At 38.8% G+C, this 16727-nt stretch overlaps 1 protein-coding gene across 11 annotated transcripts in view; it reads right to left on the bottom strand.

Moving 5' to 3' along the window:
* Positions 1-16727, bottom strand: part of ATRX (ATRX chromatin remodeler) — a 79622-nt gene that overhangs the window by 29050 nt on the left and 33845 nt on the right. For 10 of the 11 annotated variants that reach the window (XM_061445763.1, XM_061445757.1, XM_061445758.1 and 7 more), the window contains 9 exons: positions 13865-13995; positions 13181-13366; positions 11395-11488; positions 10767-10875; positions 9944-10123; positions 9505-9646; positions 8264-8373; positions 3564-3710; positions 3179-3356 (listed from right to left, as the gene is read on the bottom strand). In XM_061445763.1, coding sequence (XP_061301747.1) covers positions 3179-3356; positions 3564-3710; positions 8264-8373; positions 9505-9646; positions 9944-10123; positions 10767-10875; positions 11395-11488; positions 13181-13366; positions 13865-13995 — 1277 coding nt within the window. The remainder of the gene's footprint in view (positions 1-3178; positions 3357-3563; positions 3711-8263; positions 8374-9504; positions 9647-9943; positions 10124-10766; positions 10876-11394; positions 11489-13180; positions 13367-13864; positions 13996-16727) is intronic. The other variant, XM_061445754.1, reaches the window with a different exon arrangement.

Genomic DNA, 16727 nt, shown 5'->3' with positions numbered 1-16727 from the left:
AGCAACGCTAACAGAATTATTAACTGTTACAACTGAGGTTTAAGACAAATAATGCTAAACTTGGCAGCACAGACTTACACACACTAATGGTTTTCAGACTTGGGGCCATTTCTGGAAGCTCTTTCCTTGAAAGGAGAAGTAAAATATGTTCTAGGATCCAACTAGTAACTTAGAAAGAATGTTTTACCAGCTCTAAACCTGACCTCAATTCCAGTACTATCAACCACAAAGTCACGTTTATGCACCTTTGAAACATGTGAGACAAAGCCATGAGCTGGGTTTATCTATTCAGCTCTAAACAGGTTGATAATTGAGATGGCAAAGGAATATTTACCAGCATGGACAAGCTCACCTTTTGTAACCTAAGAACAGTTTTTCTAGGGCAGTGATCAACAACTGAGAAGCAATCAGAGCTTTGACCACAGGCCGGATTTAATGCCAGGGCCATTGTAAGTGTCAAGAAGTGATTAGAATCTCAAATGCTAACAGAAAAGGCATCAAGAAGATAACCTTTTCCAAGCAGAAAAATCATGTCTTTTTAACCAAGTCTAGAAGACAACTACGGAAATTCACACATTAACTCCAAACACAGTTAGACTTGTCCAAGCCTACTTATTTCTGGATTTTCACATCTGCTACAGAAACATTTCCCCATGTGAGTCCACAATTTCTGTATCTTCCCCAGTTTTGACTTCATGCAAAACAGAGTGGCTCCACACAAAGCCTTCCTTTAATTTCCAACAAACACCTCTTCACAGTGACAGATCCTTCCTCTAGTCCTCAGCCTAGTACTTCCTGAAAAGAAAGGACCCTGCAGTGAAGCTGTCCATGCAGTGTGCAGTACTACTGAGATGGTTTGGAGCCAGCTTCTAGAACGAAAGCATTTGCAAGGATTTGCAGTATCTCCCCACCAGATGTGACAGCCTGCACATGAATGTACCATTCTCAGAAACTGACTTGGTCTAGTACATTATGTTTGCAATCAGAATCACAGAGAACAAGCGTAATGACGTCTAAATGGGAGATAGCAATCAGAATTGTGCAAATCCCCCAGAAACCAGTTTCAGTCAAGACTGTGATTCACTAACATGAAAAAAAAAGAAAACCAAAGACCAAAACAAGAAACAAAAAACCCACCTCAAAATCTTCTGTTTAGAGTATGTGAATGAGAGTAAAAATATGAAAACACTACCTTAGGACCATTATTTGTGGTTTGTTTGGCAGGCATGGAGCACTGGTATCTTCAACTAACATCTTGGCTATAATTCAATGGCAGGGATTTTCATGAATTTGTGGGGTTTTGCCTTGTTCTTAGAAAACATGAATGCAATTCATTATGGACAGAACATTTCTCCAAGTATCACAGAGGAATGTAAAACTTAAAGGGCCCTCAAGGCACCACTTAGTCCATTTTCTTCATCTGAGATAAGAGTTACGACAAAGGGACATGTCCTCCCTGACAGACGTATGAAACTCCATGACCTGTCTTTATCTAAAACACTGATCCAATACCTAATATAATGCACATCAGAATAAATTCTGACCTTTCCTTTCCCCAGCTAATGTAAAAAAACAACTGATAACAGTCCTTTCTGAAACCATCTCTTCCATGGTGGAAACTCTGTTAGCTGAGTCGCCTCTTTCTAGGCTAAAATGCCTTACTCCCTCAATCTTTCCTCAAAGATCACAGTCTTCGTCTGCTTATCCTTCTTGCTGTACTTGCACACGTTAATACATTTATGTACATAAAATGTACTCAGTGATATATAGATATACACAGTTCCTCTCCTCTGAGCTCCACAAGAACTTATGTCTGCTTTATACAACTGCCAATTAAAGAGCAGCTTCCAAGTTAAACAGTGATGGAATTTTTATTAGTGGCAACAAGTAAGAAAATACAAAGTTATTGAAATGCTGCAAGCAAAGCACAACAGCTATCAATAAACCAAACAGCATTTCAGCAGTGGCACAGAGCATTATGGGAAACCATTTGTTGCTCTGTATGCATATATAATCCTGCTATTATTTCACATAGCAGAGCTAGTTAATTAATGAAATCAGTTCTCCACCCATAAACTTTGGCTAAACCTTCCCTCTCTGGTCCCCTCTTCAATACAGGCTTCTACTACAGAATATGCCTACCTTAGCAGTACTCATTTTCAACAGACACGTATCATTAAATTATCGCTCAAGTACCAAATTTGCAGCTTTTTAAATTAAAAATGCTCCCAGAGGCAAAGGTTTTCCTATTTACAGTCACAGCAGTAAGCCAGCACATAACCTTCATAACTCTTTTCCTGGCAGCCTGCTTGTTATATAGCCAGTGCTGATTGCTGAAGATAGCAAGAAACAAGTAACAGTCATTGCAAGATACTTCTCAGTTTAGCCAATCTGAATGTCTCCAAAAACTAATGGATAGCAACAGAAGAACACCTCTGACTTTTTGTAATTAGTTAAAACAGGGAAAGATTTGAAGTATGAAAATAATTATGGAGTTATTTGGAGGTTAGTTTTCCTAAAGGTCCAATTCCATCCTACCAACCAACTAGTCCATGAGGAGAATGACAGGTTTTCCACATTCATACGAAATTACTCAAAACCTACAAGGCTCCCTGTGCTGCACCTTCTGAGCTTGATTAAATCTTAAAAGCCTGGAAAAATCAATTAAGTGCTTTATCTGCAATCAGTTCATTAGCACTTCAGTAACACCCATTTGTTCACCCTTCCAAGGTACACCCTCAGCTATCTTTCACCTGTAGTTGCTCCCTTAACAGCAGATTCCTACCAAGGATGAAGCAACTTGTGGTTGTAACTAACGAGGTTAAAATAACCTTAGTTTCCCAACAGAGCCACTTCAAATTAGCATGCAAAGAAAGCAATGCCAGCAAAAGGGACCCCTATTAGGAAAAGTTTCAAGTACATATTCCTGCGGTCATTTCTACATTTGATTTGGTAGAAAAGACTGTTACAGAAGTCTGTTTACAAAAGCAGATGGGGTAGCTTCTGAAAAACCATTTCTGTAACTCAGCAGAAAAACAACAAAGAAAGTCTGATGAATCTTAACATTATTGTTCAAAGTGATTTGCCCACAAGATTTCTATTTGCAAGATTACAGCTCATGTATATAAACCAGGAAGCACACTATATATAATGCATACTTTTATTTGTTTTCACATACCTGGATCAACTAAAGCTTTATTAAATATTTCTTTAAGTTTCCTACTCTTCACATTTCTGCCTTGTGCAAGGTTCCGATACATCTCGTAGCCTATTATCATCACACCTCCGTCATCCTGCCAACGCTGGAGCATGTAGCTTCTCTCTTGAGGGCGTTTCACAGTTGCCAGTTCACAGACCTTTCAAAGGGGGGAAAACACGCTTGAATTTCTCTTAAAATGCCAAAGTACTGGTGGAACTTTCAAATACCTGAGGCTTTTTAATGCAAGGAGATTTTTCACATACTTTAAGTGCATTCCTTAGCCTGTATTTTGAGTGGTGGAGTTTCCCGATTATGTAAACCATTCACTGATTTCATTTCTAAGAAGTCTTTTAAAGCCTCATACCTCTAGTTTTTCATCATCTTCTAAATCTTCTTGCCATTTTTCAAACTCATTCAACCAGTTCAAGGCAGTGTTCAGTGGACACACTACAAGAGCTGTCCGAAAATCCAGCTTGTCACACAGCAAGACTGTGTGAAGAAAACTCACTACCTGCAAGAGGAACAAACAGACAAAATGTCCATTAAAACACAGAGTGCTAAACTAGAAAAGAAACCTGCAAGTATATATTCACATCTAGAACTTACCAACAACCCTCTTGTTGAAACATTCCTTTCTGTTTGTTGAACAACTCCCTGCTTAAAATTTCATACATGAGTATTTTGAAGTCGTACATTTATTACCCGGTGTTACATGGCTGCATATGTGCTTCACACCCCAAGATATGCAGAGTCTGGAATTGCATCAGATAGCTGAATGATTTCAGAAATAAGGAATGCTCCTTCTACATTTCACCAATCATTTTCATAAACTCAGTTTTTGTATGAGGTAATTTTGAAGCTTTCCCCCAGTACTCGCCCCAACCACGAAGTAAGTTCACCTCTTTGGACTTCGTATCAAGTTTCCTGAAAGTGAACTTCACTCTTAAATTAGTGTTTTCCAAATGTTTCCAGCTTATTGGCAAATTCTCTCAGAAGAGCTCTGCAGCAGGTTACTGAAATGCTTTCCAAGTATTCACACTGTAGCCAGACTGGCTGTATGCTGCAGATGGTGACACCTCCTTGAGGGCTGGGAAAAAAAGCCTTAAATCTTTGGATGTCACTCAGCGATTCTGCTGGGCTGCCTGGTTTTGAGCAGCAAATAAAGACAGGACTAGAGGTGACCTCTAAAATCCCAGGAGCAGAAGAATCAGTGACCCAGATCCCATGGCAGCTCTAGCTCTCACACCAGCCTTTCAGTGGTGAAGACGGCACTCTACTTCATGGGACTATACAACACCCAGGAAGTTCTTTCTGGTTCAGATCTTGGTATTTGGAAACTCTGATTTAATATGCTGTTCAAAGTAATTTCAAACTGCACGACTGCTTGGAACAGTGGGAAACCAACTGCTTTTAGATGCTGCAATACAAAAGGAATTCCTAGTGGGTTTGCAATCAATCTTGTGTTCAGATGCAAAAACTACCCATGAACACTAATCACAGAAGTCCTATGTCCTAGAAAGCCAGGAGGACCCTAATCACTCTATTTCCCTGATCCTTTACTGAAATTCTTCTCTGCAGTGTACAGTCTGCTAACACTTGTTACTGATTTAATACAAGCTAGACAACAAATAGCATTGCAGAGTACGTTAGAAGGACTAGGAAATGACCACATAAAGAAAGAAACAACTACCTAAACTACAAACACTGGCCATAAAAATATGCACATTTTTAGTAGTATTATGCATACAATATACATATTTGTAACTGTGGGTGTCTTCAGTTACCAGGAAGTTACAGCCAAAACAAATGTCACTCACGCATCCAGATGACACACAAAAATACCTTCTGCTGTGAAATACTTCAGCAAACTAATATATATTGTATGAAGTGTAAGCGTGTACAAAGTCATCTCGACTGCACTGCTGCATTAAAACAAAACACTGCACTCCAGCAAAAGGTGTAAATAACACCTGAAGAACTGTAACAGCTGAGCTAGAATTTAAGCATGTAAAAACTCACTCTTCAATGGTGATTCTCAATGTATAAAACTCCTCTTCTACAGGATTGTAGATTGTCAAAATACCGTGTCTGTCACCCCACCTTCCATGAACAATGCAAAGCCACACATACTCAGCTGGAGCTCTTAAAATCATACTGTGCACATGCTATGCATCACCACCAACCAAGAATACAGCTGGTTTTACCTACACAGTATATAGAGTGAGTGACCACAGTCCCTCTAACCATCCACAGCTCTTTGCTACTCAAAAAACCCTGCAACCCACAAAAATCCCCAAACTCAGAAAGCCACAAGACCCAAAACCACAAACCCCAAGCTTCTCTTGATCCCTTGAGCTCATCTTTGCAGAGGAATCTGAGGATCTAAAGAATCTGAAGACATTATGCCAGCCTAACTGCTCCGTGACTATACCCTGTAATTCACGGGTCAAGAAAGAAGACTCAGGATCAGACAGTCCTAAATGAAATCGGTCTCAATTAGATTTGAGAAGAGCAGAATTAGGCAACAACTTCACTTTTTGAAGAACCCAGGCAGCAACAGTTTGTAGGGAAGACACAAGAATGTAAGGAAGCCACCTGACCCAGTAAGGCATAGCTAACACTAGCAAAGCGTAAAAGATACCTCCTGCTAGATTCCCTCTGAAAATTTTCTCTTGAAGCACATTTCAAGTCGCTAATAATGACAGATTTCAAGTCAAGCATGCTATCTAGCAGCATCCAGATGTGCTGATGGCACCAAACACCAGCTAGGAAGGCAGATGTGAGCAATACCAGAGAGCAAAAACTAATGAGATGCCTCATTCCAAATACAGAGGTGTCAATGACTGACTGCCTGGCAACAGCATCTTACAGCATTTTGTTTGCCAAGTGGCTAACAAGGGTACGAAGTTGGCTGTTGTCACTTGCAGACTACGAAACTAGCTATGGTACCAAAGTGTTGAGACATCTTTCATACAGCTTGGAATTCCAGTACGTTGATATACTGACCTCTCTATGAATGAACAGCTCCTGGGCCTTCACATCAGGTGATAGGGCTTCCCAAACCAATGGGGAAGCTTCTACCACAACTGACCAAGATGGAAGAGGATGGTGAAATGGCATTTCCTCACAGACGCTTTGAGGATCCCATCCTCACTGTAGGAAGAAAATAACCTCTTTGAGAACCATCATTACCACGCTGAAGAGACTGAACTCCAGGGAATGAGTAAAGTGCAGCCATATCTGGAGCATGTGAAGGAAGAATTTACAATGAAGTGTTGTGCAAGTGCTGGCTGCTAATGCGATCTAGACTTTGCCAGTCACAAACTCACCAGAGCACTAGACGGATCTCCTGTCAAGTGACCTCACAGCTAAGACCTTTCCCTGGAACAGAAAGGTCCTGACTGATCCCTAGTTGAAACTAGTCCTAATCAATTCCAGTGTCTGCAGAAGCTGCAGGTTAAATTTCTAATGATTCAGCTCAAGCCAGAGATCAGAAGGGTTCCCAGTAATTAATTTCACTAGCTACTTGTCCTGATAAAGATACAAGAGTATCTCCCTCCTTCAGAAACAAGGAAACAGCATCAATGAAGGCCAACAACAGGGAAAATGAAAGCAGCCCTGCTTTTCTGAGGGCCTTTGCAAGCACAGATAAGGCTGTTACCTTCCTCCTTTCCTCTTCAGAGTTCTCAAAAATTTCCCTTTCTCCTTCCCAGAATCAGGGAAAGGTTCTTCTGCCAAATGACTTCTGCTAAAGAATTCTTGGGAACAGACCAGAAGCAGAGCAGCAAGATGCTGGGCAACTCACCCCAGTTCTTTGCTCACAGTATTCATGGGGAAGCTACAACTGGCTAAATGCAAAACCAAAATTTATGAAGACAGACAGATACTTGGGAGCAAGCAACAAGAGGAATTCAACACTCCTGACTACGCTGAGAAGGCAGCAGCATGCATACCGAGATGAAGGGAACTGAAGAGAACTGGTACTGATCTTTAATCAGTTTTGAAGGTCAAGGGTATAACTTGTCCTGAGGCCTGCAATGATTAGAAGAGGCCAAACAAAAGAGCCATGAGTTTTACAGCAACTGCTTGGGGGATCAGTTTCAGAAGAAACATTTTAAGACGGGGATGAGCTTCAGACTTTAAAGACTGAGAGAAAAGGTAAGTTGGGAGAAGAGCCACTTGTATCAGACCACAAAGTATACACATCTACTTCTATAGCAAATACTATAGCAAATCTATGCTACAATATTCTGCTTTAAAGATTTTTACAAAGCAGTCTTCAGCAGTGTAAAGGAGAAGGAACATGCGCTGAAGTGACAATGGAGGCTTGAACCTTCTCAGGAAGGGAAGAGTTGTAAAGCCAAAGAAGTGAAAAGGGATTGAAAGTAATGAGAGCTTCTGGTCTCAACTGTTAGTGATGCACAATAACCCAAAAATATCAACGTACATGTGGACTATTACTGAAATAGAAAACAAATGCCCCCTAAAAAGCCCAAACTGTACAAACACGTTTATATTAAAACATAAAGCACCTGACTTTAGACACCGAAAGTCTGGCATGAAGAACCCAAACAAAACAAGCAACCCTGATAAACCTCTGTTGTATCAATGTAACAAATTAACTGAAAGGCCACTGTGGATAATAATCAGTTTAAGGAACAACCTGCTTAAGATAATGAAACTGTCTTAGAAACAGAGGCTCCCAAAGCCTGCCTCCTATTAGCTTTATTTTCTTGTTCTGAGTTGCAAGGGAGCTACACACCACTTACAATTAAATATGACCTTTTCACATAAATTTCATGATTAGCTAATTCAGTTTTTGATATTTGAAAAGTGGAGAGGGCACAAGTGTGTATCAGAACTCTCACAGGTGTGTGCTACAAAACACAACTTCTTCCTCAAGGCCTCTTTACAAAGTGTTTTCCCCCAGCAACCCTCCTCATCGAGTCACTGCCTAGGAAGCAGTCAGGTTTACTATGTTCAGAAAGTCATTAAAATTGGCTTTTCCTGGACCAGCTTTTGAGAGCAAGCTATAGACCAGAAAACAAGACTTCTGTTTCTTACCTGTAACGTCTTCCCCAGACCCATACAGTGAGCAAGAATGCAGCCAGAACCAGGAGATGTCTTGGTTTTTTTCACAGATTCACAACAGCAATCCCACATGAACTGAACACCTGAAGAAAATGATGGAAAATTTTCTCATGAAATACTCCATTTATTAAAATTCACCTGGTAAAAGACAGATGTGAGCACTGTAACATCATGGCAGCTCTTAGAAAAGCAGTGCTCAGGATTAATTATTGATTAATTTCTGTCCAATGATCTGTATGCATGGGGATCTTTGTCTTGAACTTCAGTATAGTCACAAAACTGTATAATCAGTTTTCACTGAAGATGTGGCAACTGGGTGAGAAGCTATTACAGTGCAGACTGCAGATGACTGATTTTGGGGAGAGGGAGAAAAGAGGAAGACAGACTGAAAAGTGGAATGGACTTAATGAAAAAACTAAAATGACCGTGGTATAATAGCAAAATTATCTGAAACGAACTGGAAGAACTTCTGCTCAGACACATCAGATGTGAAGTTCTATGCTTAAAGAGGAAAAAAAAAATCAAGTAAGAACTGTGACAGCTGAAAAAAAAGGAACGGAAATATATGCTACATAACAAAATGCATTAACATGAGGGTCTGCTGGGTGATTCTTCTGTTCTTTGCAATAGATTTACTGGGAATTGTATTCTATTATGCTATACTTGGCAAAGATAAGGCTTCAACTTATCCTCTTGTATCTGGTTCAAGGCACATCCCTTTCTTACTAAAATGGAAAGGTTACAAACTCTGAGGAAAATGTAAAACAACAGAATAAGCTGTAAAGAAAATTCTGATTGCCTCTTCTCCTTTTCCCTTGCACTAGAAACCAAGTATGGAAAGAAGTCATGTTGACTTGCAGCCATGGCAGGTACCAGGAAAACACTGTGAGACTTTGAAATCTTCACTGAAAACTATAAAAAGTGAATATACTAATTCCTCACTAGAATGGGTAAACATGTATTTGATTCTGCCTCAGCATTGAGAACTAGATGATTCTAAGGACCCTTTCAGCTTTATATTTCTAAGGTTCTCTGCTTGTAAAACAGAACTGTGTATTGCTGGCCTCATATACTTTGTTCAGATGTTCAAAAAAGAAAGCATTAAATGTGACATTTGCCTGCCAAGGAGTTTTTCTCATGATTCTAATTCAGGCTATGTATTGTGTACCAGTGGAGGGGGAAAACAAATACATTTAGAACTCTTATTTTCTTACCATCTACTTGGTGTGGTTTCAGTCTGGTAACTATACTCCTGTGAACCTGCACTAATGGTTCTTTGGTTTCTTCATCTTCATCTAAAACCAGCTTAGTTGTAATGGGACATTTCAGAGGCGAAGCATCCTCAATCTCTATCACCTAAAAGCAGGAACAGGTCATCACAGGAATACTTCACATATGAATAATACCCAGCATTTGGAAGAGTGCTTTTCCCCACAGAAAGGAAAGCAGTAAGGCAATTGAAACAACTTTCTAAAGACATCAGTAATCTTCAAACTTAGCAATATTAACCTGCACTAAACTACAAATAAAACTTGTGGTTTACAAGGCTACATGTAAGTACTTCTAAAATTACTTATTAAATTGAGGTAGACGTATCATCTTAAACATCAACAATTCAACTTCCAAGCATTCTGCAAAGAAAACAGAAAATACCTCTCTCAGTTTCTCTCTCTCCCGTTCTCTTTCTGCTATACGTTTTCTTCTTTCTTCTTCTTCTTTAAGTGCATTTTGAGTCTCTGTTCTAAGCTTATCATCTTTAATAATTTTCCTTATTTTCTTCCTGCCTTTTCCAGGAGATTTGGAATCATCATTTTCCTCATTCTCAGAATTACTCTATTACAAATTAAACAAAGTAAGTATTAGCAAGAAAATTATGGCACAGACCATCAAATCTTTCAGTTTTAGGCAAGCTCCCAAAAACTTCTACGCGCACAGGTGGAGTTCAGCTCGTAAGAAAAAAGATAACTCTTCTCTTTAAAAAGCAGGTTAGCCAGCATGACAGAAGTGCCACCTCAGCTATAATGTATTCTGAGATATGGAAGATAAGCCCAGCTGAGTACTGAAGGCACTGTTATAATTTGATAGTAACTAATGATGAATAAAGAACTAGTTTTCTGTTCTACTGGTGCTAGATGGGATCAGCCATCACCTACTCCACACATAGGAAAAGAGACCCTAATACTAGGAAAACCTTAATCTACTATCTGTGTCACCTTCTAAGCTTAGTTTAAAAATACCATTTATTTAAAAGATAGCATGCATTTTTACCAAGAACTAGACAGGAAATGGCTTCAGGTAAATGCAATGTTTTTTCTCCATAATGGAGCCATTTTACAAATTCTAGCACAGAACTGAATTCGAGAAAAGTATTTTTTTACTGTACTTTCTACAGAGCTGTTGGAGCTACCCAAGTCCCTAAGCCAGAAGAGACAGGAACTCCTTTTCCCATCTATCAATTCAAAACACAATAAAGTACCTTATTGTTGTTTTCACTTGAAGAATCCTCTTGAACCTTGATACGCCTTCGTTTCTTTTTCTGTTTGTAACTGCGCTGGTTTTCTTCTGCCTCAGCTTTCTTGGCAGATCTATAAAAAGAAGGAAAAAAGCACTATTAGTAATAACAACTCACTGCCTCACTGAAAAACAATGATAAAAAGGACATGAATTCTATTGCTAAATAATAGAATATATACTCCTTTTATGGCATCAGGTGTTTACTTTCAAATTCCCTCCTCCCCCTCAACTCACTGGACACACATAGGAACAGCCTATTCCAGACAACCCTGATGAATCTCAGAATTGTTTCTACTGCTACCCACCATTCCTCAACTGGTACTGACACATTTGGCATAAAGATGCTCATTTTTTATTAATCTTTTGTGTGTTCTGGCTCCCTGAATCGCTGCGTACCACAAAGTGTGGTATGAATTCAAAATACACTTGCTGCAAAGTTAACCATCAGGTACCAGATTACAGACAAGTATCATCAAAGGTTTTAAGGACTGATGCAAAGTCTTTACCCTTTTCTATCTCACTGCCTAAATGGCACTATCAAAACCCAAAACTCAAACAGCAGGATAAGCACAGCTATCTTTTATTTATACCTTGTTCTTGGACGTTGGTCATCTTCAGACTCACTGACCTCTTCACTAACTGCAGACTCATGAAACTCAGAGTCATTTGAATCATCGCTGCTCACTTTAAAAATAAAGGGTGATTTCATGTTGAATGTTACTGCAAAGTTAGCAACATGATGTATCTTCTGATTACACAACAAACTCTTTACAATCAACAAGCACTGTAAAAGTTCATTTCAAACAGCACAGGACCCAGTAAACATACTAATAAGCTACAGGAATATAAGGGGTAGAGTAGAAAAGTTTCACGTGTAAGCACTACCTGAGCCCTGACAGACAGCATATTATGCCAACATAAAGACTTGAGGTCTTTATGTGTCTATGTATAGTTTACAAGCAAATGACAGAAAGCATTACATTAGAAAGTAACACATTTCAAAGACAGTGGGTGAGGAGGAGAGAACCCAATGGGAAACAGTACAGAATTTCAGGTAACAGAATATGATTTTTAGTTACGTGGAAGCTGTTGAACGTTTTAGATACAATTTTATAATCACACTTTACAATTGACGCAACAACCCTTACTTACTAACAACATCTGCAATTATACCACCGTATTTATGGCTTGAAGTTTCTTCAGGTAACACAAATTTAAATTGGACTCAAGAGACAATTAAAAATACATCTAAACTAGCAGCATTAGGTAATACTTCCATAACTACTTTTAGGAGTTATCACTGGCATTTATAAGTAATTAAGACCAGTATGCCACTTAGCAACTTTATAGTTTCTCTTTGACCTTGAAGGCAGCGGAAAGTTTAACTGTTTTATGAATAACAAGGCTTAACCCAACCATTGTTTTATATACATGGGGAAACGTAATATTAATAACACAGGGATAAAAACCATCTAGCTGAAATAAGTATATTGTTCTACTTGAGACTAGTGAACTTAAGAGACTTACACTAAAGAATCCTGAGAATTAATCTGGCTGCATCTTACTTGCCGCTCTAACTTACAATTGGTATTCATGGAAGAAATGTTGTTGGTAGAGTTATAATGCCATAAGGAAGGAAAGCATGAATATACATTCAGATAAAAATGAGAATTTTGATGAAGGAAAATGGCAAACAAATCACACTGCATCTTTTAGTCTATGGAACACCACAAAAGATGGCTGGCAGTAGGGCAACACCAAGAACAGGGAAGTACCATGTACCCTTACTTCCACTTGCCATGAAACACCATCAACATCGACCACATTGACCACTGATAAAAAGCATTTATCTTTACTATCACTCCCCTCCCCTGCTCAAAAGGGTTAAACGCAAGGGGCTGACACGTTCATTGTTCCTGCATGCAAGGATGGAAATCTCCAAGCCAAACACCATTTCACAGTGCCATCTGGTGTTCAACTACAGCTTGTGACATTTGAATTCCAGGCTCGAGAAGTTCCTGAAGCACAAAAGGGCTACTGACAGTCCACGTTAAAGGGAGAAATTACACAAAGGACAAGACTGACTTTCACAAAGTGGACATACTGGGCTGGCCTCTGTTGTTTAAGATTCATATTCTAAGACTCAACAAGGTTAATCCAATTCAGAGGATATAATAAGTGGAGACAGCTGCATTTGTATTCAACATCTTAAATAAAGCTATTAAACCCAGGTAAGAGAATTCTAGGATTTAACACATAGGAAGCTCATGCACAGATTGTGGAATTACAGAATTCCAGATCTCCATTCAGACACGCTTTGGACTTATTTTATAGAAGCAAGTACTTGTTGTGACAAAGCACATTTAGGTTACGTACCTTTCCTTCTGTTTCTGCGCTTCCCTTCTTTCTTCTCTTTTGGTTTTGCCTTTTTTTCTTCACCAGATTCTCCGTCACTCATTGTCAGCTTGTGCCTCAGCAGCCTGTGTCTGTATCTAGGCTTCTTTGATTCTTCTTCTTCTTCCTCTGAATCTGATTCAGAATTATCTTCCTTTTCATTCTCTTCTGTCAGAGATAAGAGTCAGTAACACATGCACACTGGTCATTTTTTTCTTACAGAAATGTGGCAAGAATTAAAGCTGAATTAATTGAGGCTCAATTCTGTGCTTTTCCAGGAAACCACAAGCAAAAACATATTGTTGTTTCCTCAAATTTTAAGTATTTTACACTGGGAATGTCTGCTCCAGTAACTGCTTATGTAAGTCAAATCTCTCCTGTGTTTGCACACCTTAGTGTATAGATTGTGCCTCACAAATCCCTAGGACTTCTCAATTAGTGACAAAAATCAGATTATTAACAAAAAAAAGACACCTGCAGGAGAGTAAAAGAGATGATAATCTTCATGGCATCTACACTGGCCTCTATCTGGCAACCACCGATTAATACCAATGACATCCTTTTGGTGAAAACGAAACCTTAGAAATTACAGTTTTCCCAAGTAAGCTTTGAAATGACAACAGGCAACACAGCACCACTTTTTCCCAGATGCTTTCTGGTGCTCACCATCATCTCCTGTGTTTTCAATTTGCTTTCCAGTTTTCTTTTTTCCTTTATCCGAGTCATCATCTGAAGATGCATCCTCATCAGAGGAAAGATTGGCTTTGATTTCTTCTAAAAGCATTTTCTTGGCAATTCTTTGAAGTAAAACAGAAAAAACTATTTATTCCATTGTTCAAGGCAATCTATGAACGACAAGTGTAATCCCATACCATTCTGAACGTCAAAAAAAAAGGGGCTGAAGGCTGAACAAAAGAGACACACATGATGAAGAGTCATTGTGGTTAGGTCAGTATATCAGCAGAATCCCAAAGTGTAATGTGTTAACTTGATTTTAGAAAGCAACATGTGTAAATGCGTCTTAAAAAGAAAAACGTTTTGGGCTGTACAGCAAGACTGGAGACAACTATAAAATGTACAGGGCTAAACATTTCATTTTATTCATGGCCTATCTGAATGGACTCTTGTCAGTTTGGGACAGGCACCTATACGAATTCTAACTGTTCATGAACATGACAGTGAAGCAGACCAAACCCTAACACTCAAAGCATTCCCCCCTCCACCAACGATGACTCTGCTTACTTGATTTAAATCAATAAGACTCATTTCCTGAGGCACAGAATCTGACTGGTGTACACATAAACAGTAATAGTTTTTAGATCAGTGCATCACTGAACGTGTGTTTTCAACAAGGAGAAAAAGATTACTGCAGTAAACATTAACTCACAGGTTTAAAAAAACCAAACAAAAATGAGTATATTGCCCTATCTCTACATATCTCACTTTCAACTGTGTCACTGTTCTAGTTGCCTGGGCCCACCCTACTGGTATTAAATGCCTCAGGGGAAACAAACCCACACTGAACGCCTCAGGTAACTACCAGCACTTGCCTAAGAGCAACTATAGCGTGTATAATCAGACACACAAAAGCATTTTATGGAACATTACAGGACCTGAACTTCAAAGAAAAATTACAATCTTATTTCCTGTTCCACAAAGCGTTCTCTCAGCTCCTTGCAGTTTCATTTCAGCACAAGAGCGTTTTCAGCCAACGTACAAGTAGTTACTATGGGAAAATGATTGATTTTCATGCTCTTGCAACATAAAAATAATCTTACATCAATCTAGCCAAGGCAAGATATAAAATATGTCAAATGCCCAGGAAAACAGTGGACTTCTGAGAACCTGTACTTCCAGGGGGAAAAAACCCTGAAAGAATGAAACAAGGCCTTCTTCATCGAAACATCAGAGATATTACAGTTTTCATCCCATGGTCATCATTTTAAATGATCAAGTCTGATCAAGTTTTGCCTTTCAGGAGAACTGGAAGGATTTTATACCAGCCAAACCCCATGAAACTGAACCACAACCTAGGCTTCACTTGGAAACACCAAAGGAACAGTGATCTCTTAAGTACAGCTTCTTACACAGTTGAAAATTAAACTGTTACTTTTATGTAGCGCATGTAAAATAGGTTTTAAGAAATCCAAATTCATTTTTCAGGATGCAATGTGTCCTTACAACACAGGAACTTTTCAGTGCCATTTTATTTCCTACTTTTTCGAGCAGTAGTATAAACACACAAAATATTCTAAAACTACTGTATATTCAGTTATTATTAAAAGATGGAAGTAAAACGGTTTCATAAAGATTAAGGATTGCTCAGTGAGTCACAGACTGCGTCCATCAGCACTGGAACACCCCCCCTCTTTTGAGCAGTGCCTTGTGAAGAAACAGCTGATTAAAACTGTAAGATGCGGTACTCATTATAAGCTTTGATTTCATGCACATCAACAGATCACAGTGTGAACTCAATGAAAACTTAAAGTCCATAGATAACTAACTTCCTCTTCCAAATGCTTTTCTGCATTAGGTCCTTCCAGAGGATTTGGAAAAGGGACTTGGTTATTTTTGTTGCCTGTTTGTTTGTTTGGTTTGTTTGCCCTTTTTTAAACCCACCACATTGTGTATAATAGCAACAAGAATAAATAGCTCCTTAGATAAGAAACTGAGACTCCTTCCATCTCTTAATGGTCACAACTTCTTCTTCAAACTGAAACTGTTTGGGATGTCACAAGTTGGCTTCTCTTTAAGAGCTTTCAATGTGAATTAGTAACCTTGAATCCTACTGTAGGAAATGCAGATGGCAGCAATTCAGCTACTTCGCTTGTTTAAAAAAATAACAATATTCCCACCAAAGTTTGCTTTGGAAGAGTTAAAAAAAAAACAAACCCCAGAAAAAGGAGAAACGCTAAAAAGAACTGCAAGATTTCAGCATTCAATCCAAAAGCACTGCCTAGAAACACGGCCCCTGACTTACTTTGGGTTGCCCTCAAATGCATTCGTAAAGTTAACACAACTTGTATATGTGCAACCATACTTACCTCTCATACAAGTCACCTTTAAAAATTTGGTTAACTATTTTTAGACAAAGGTTGACTTTGGTTCTTAAAAGAAGACACACATTTTCCTTTGTTCTTTTATAAAGATTTTTGTCAAGGGGGGAAAAGGAAAGCAAATGCATCATCCACATAAAAATACCATGCACAGAATGCACTACCCATAACCAGAAGATGCTGTTATTTTCCTACTAATCACCACCATAACCCCAAGCAGACTGGGTAAACTTACTAGTTTCTAATTGTTTATAACAACATTAAGAAGTTATTGCTTTTATACCCTGCAACAGAAAATCAAGAAGTATTTTTTTAGCTAGGATAAGGATTCAACCACTTTGAACCAAACTGAGATGGAACTGTCTGTTCAATGAAAGAAGCCACAATGCACTCCAAGAAGCACTTCAATGCACTCCACTGGTACAGTGTTAGGCTAAAAATGTAAGACATTGTTGAGACATTCAGAATTTAAA

Source organism: Pezoporus flaviventris, unplaced genomic scaffold (assembly GCF_033815535.1).
Source record: "Pezoporus flaviventris isolate CSIRO_AGI_PZ_B2104156 unplaced genomic scaffold, CSIRO_AGI_Pfla_v1 ptg000005l, whole genome shotgun sequence".
NCBI lineage: Eukaryota > Metazoa > Chordata > Aves > Psittaciformes > Psittacidae > Pezoporus > Pezoporus flaviventris.
The sequence above is the reverse complement of the archived record's forward strand: the minus strand, read 5'-3'. Positions and strand labels throughout refer to the sequence as shown.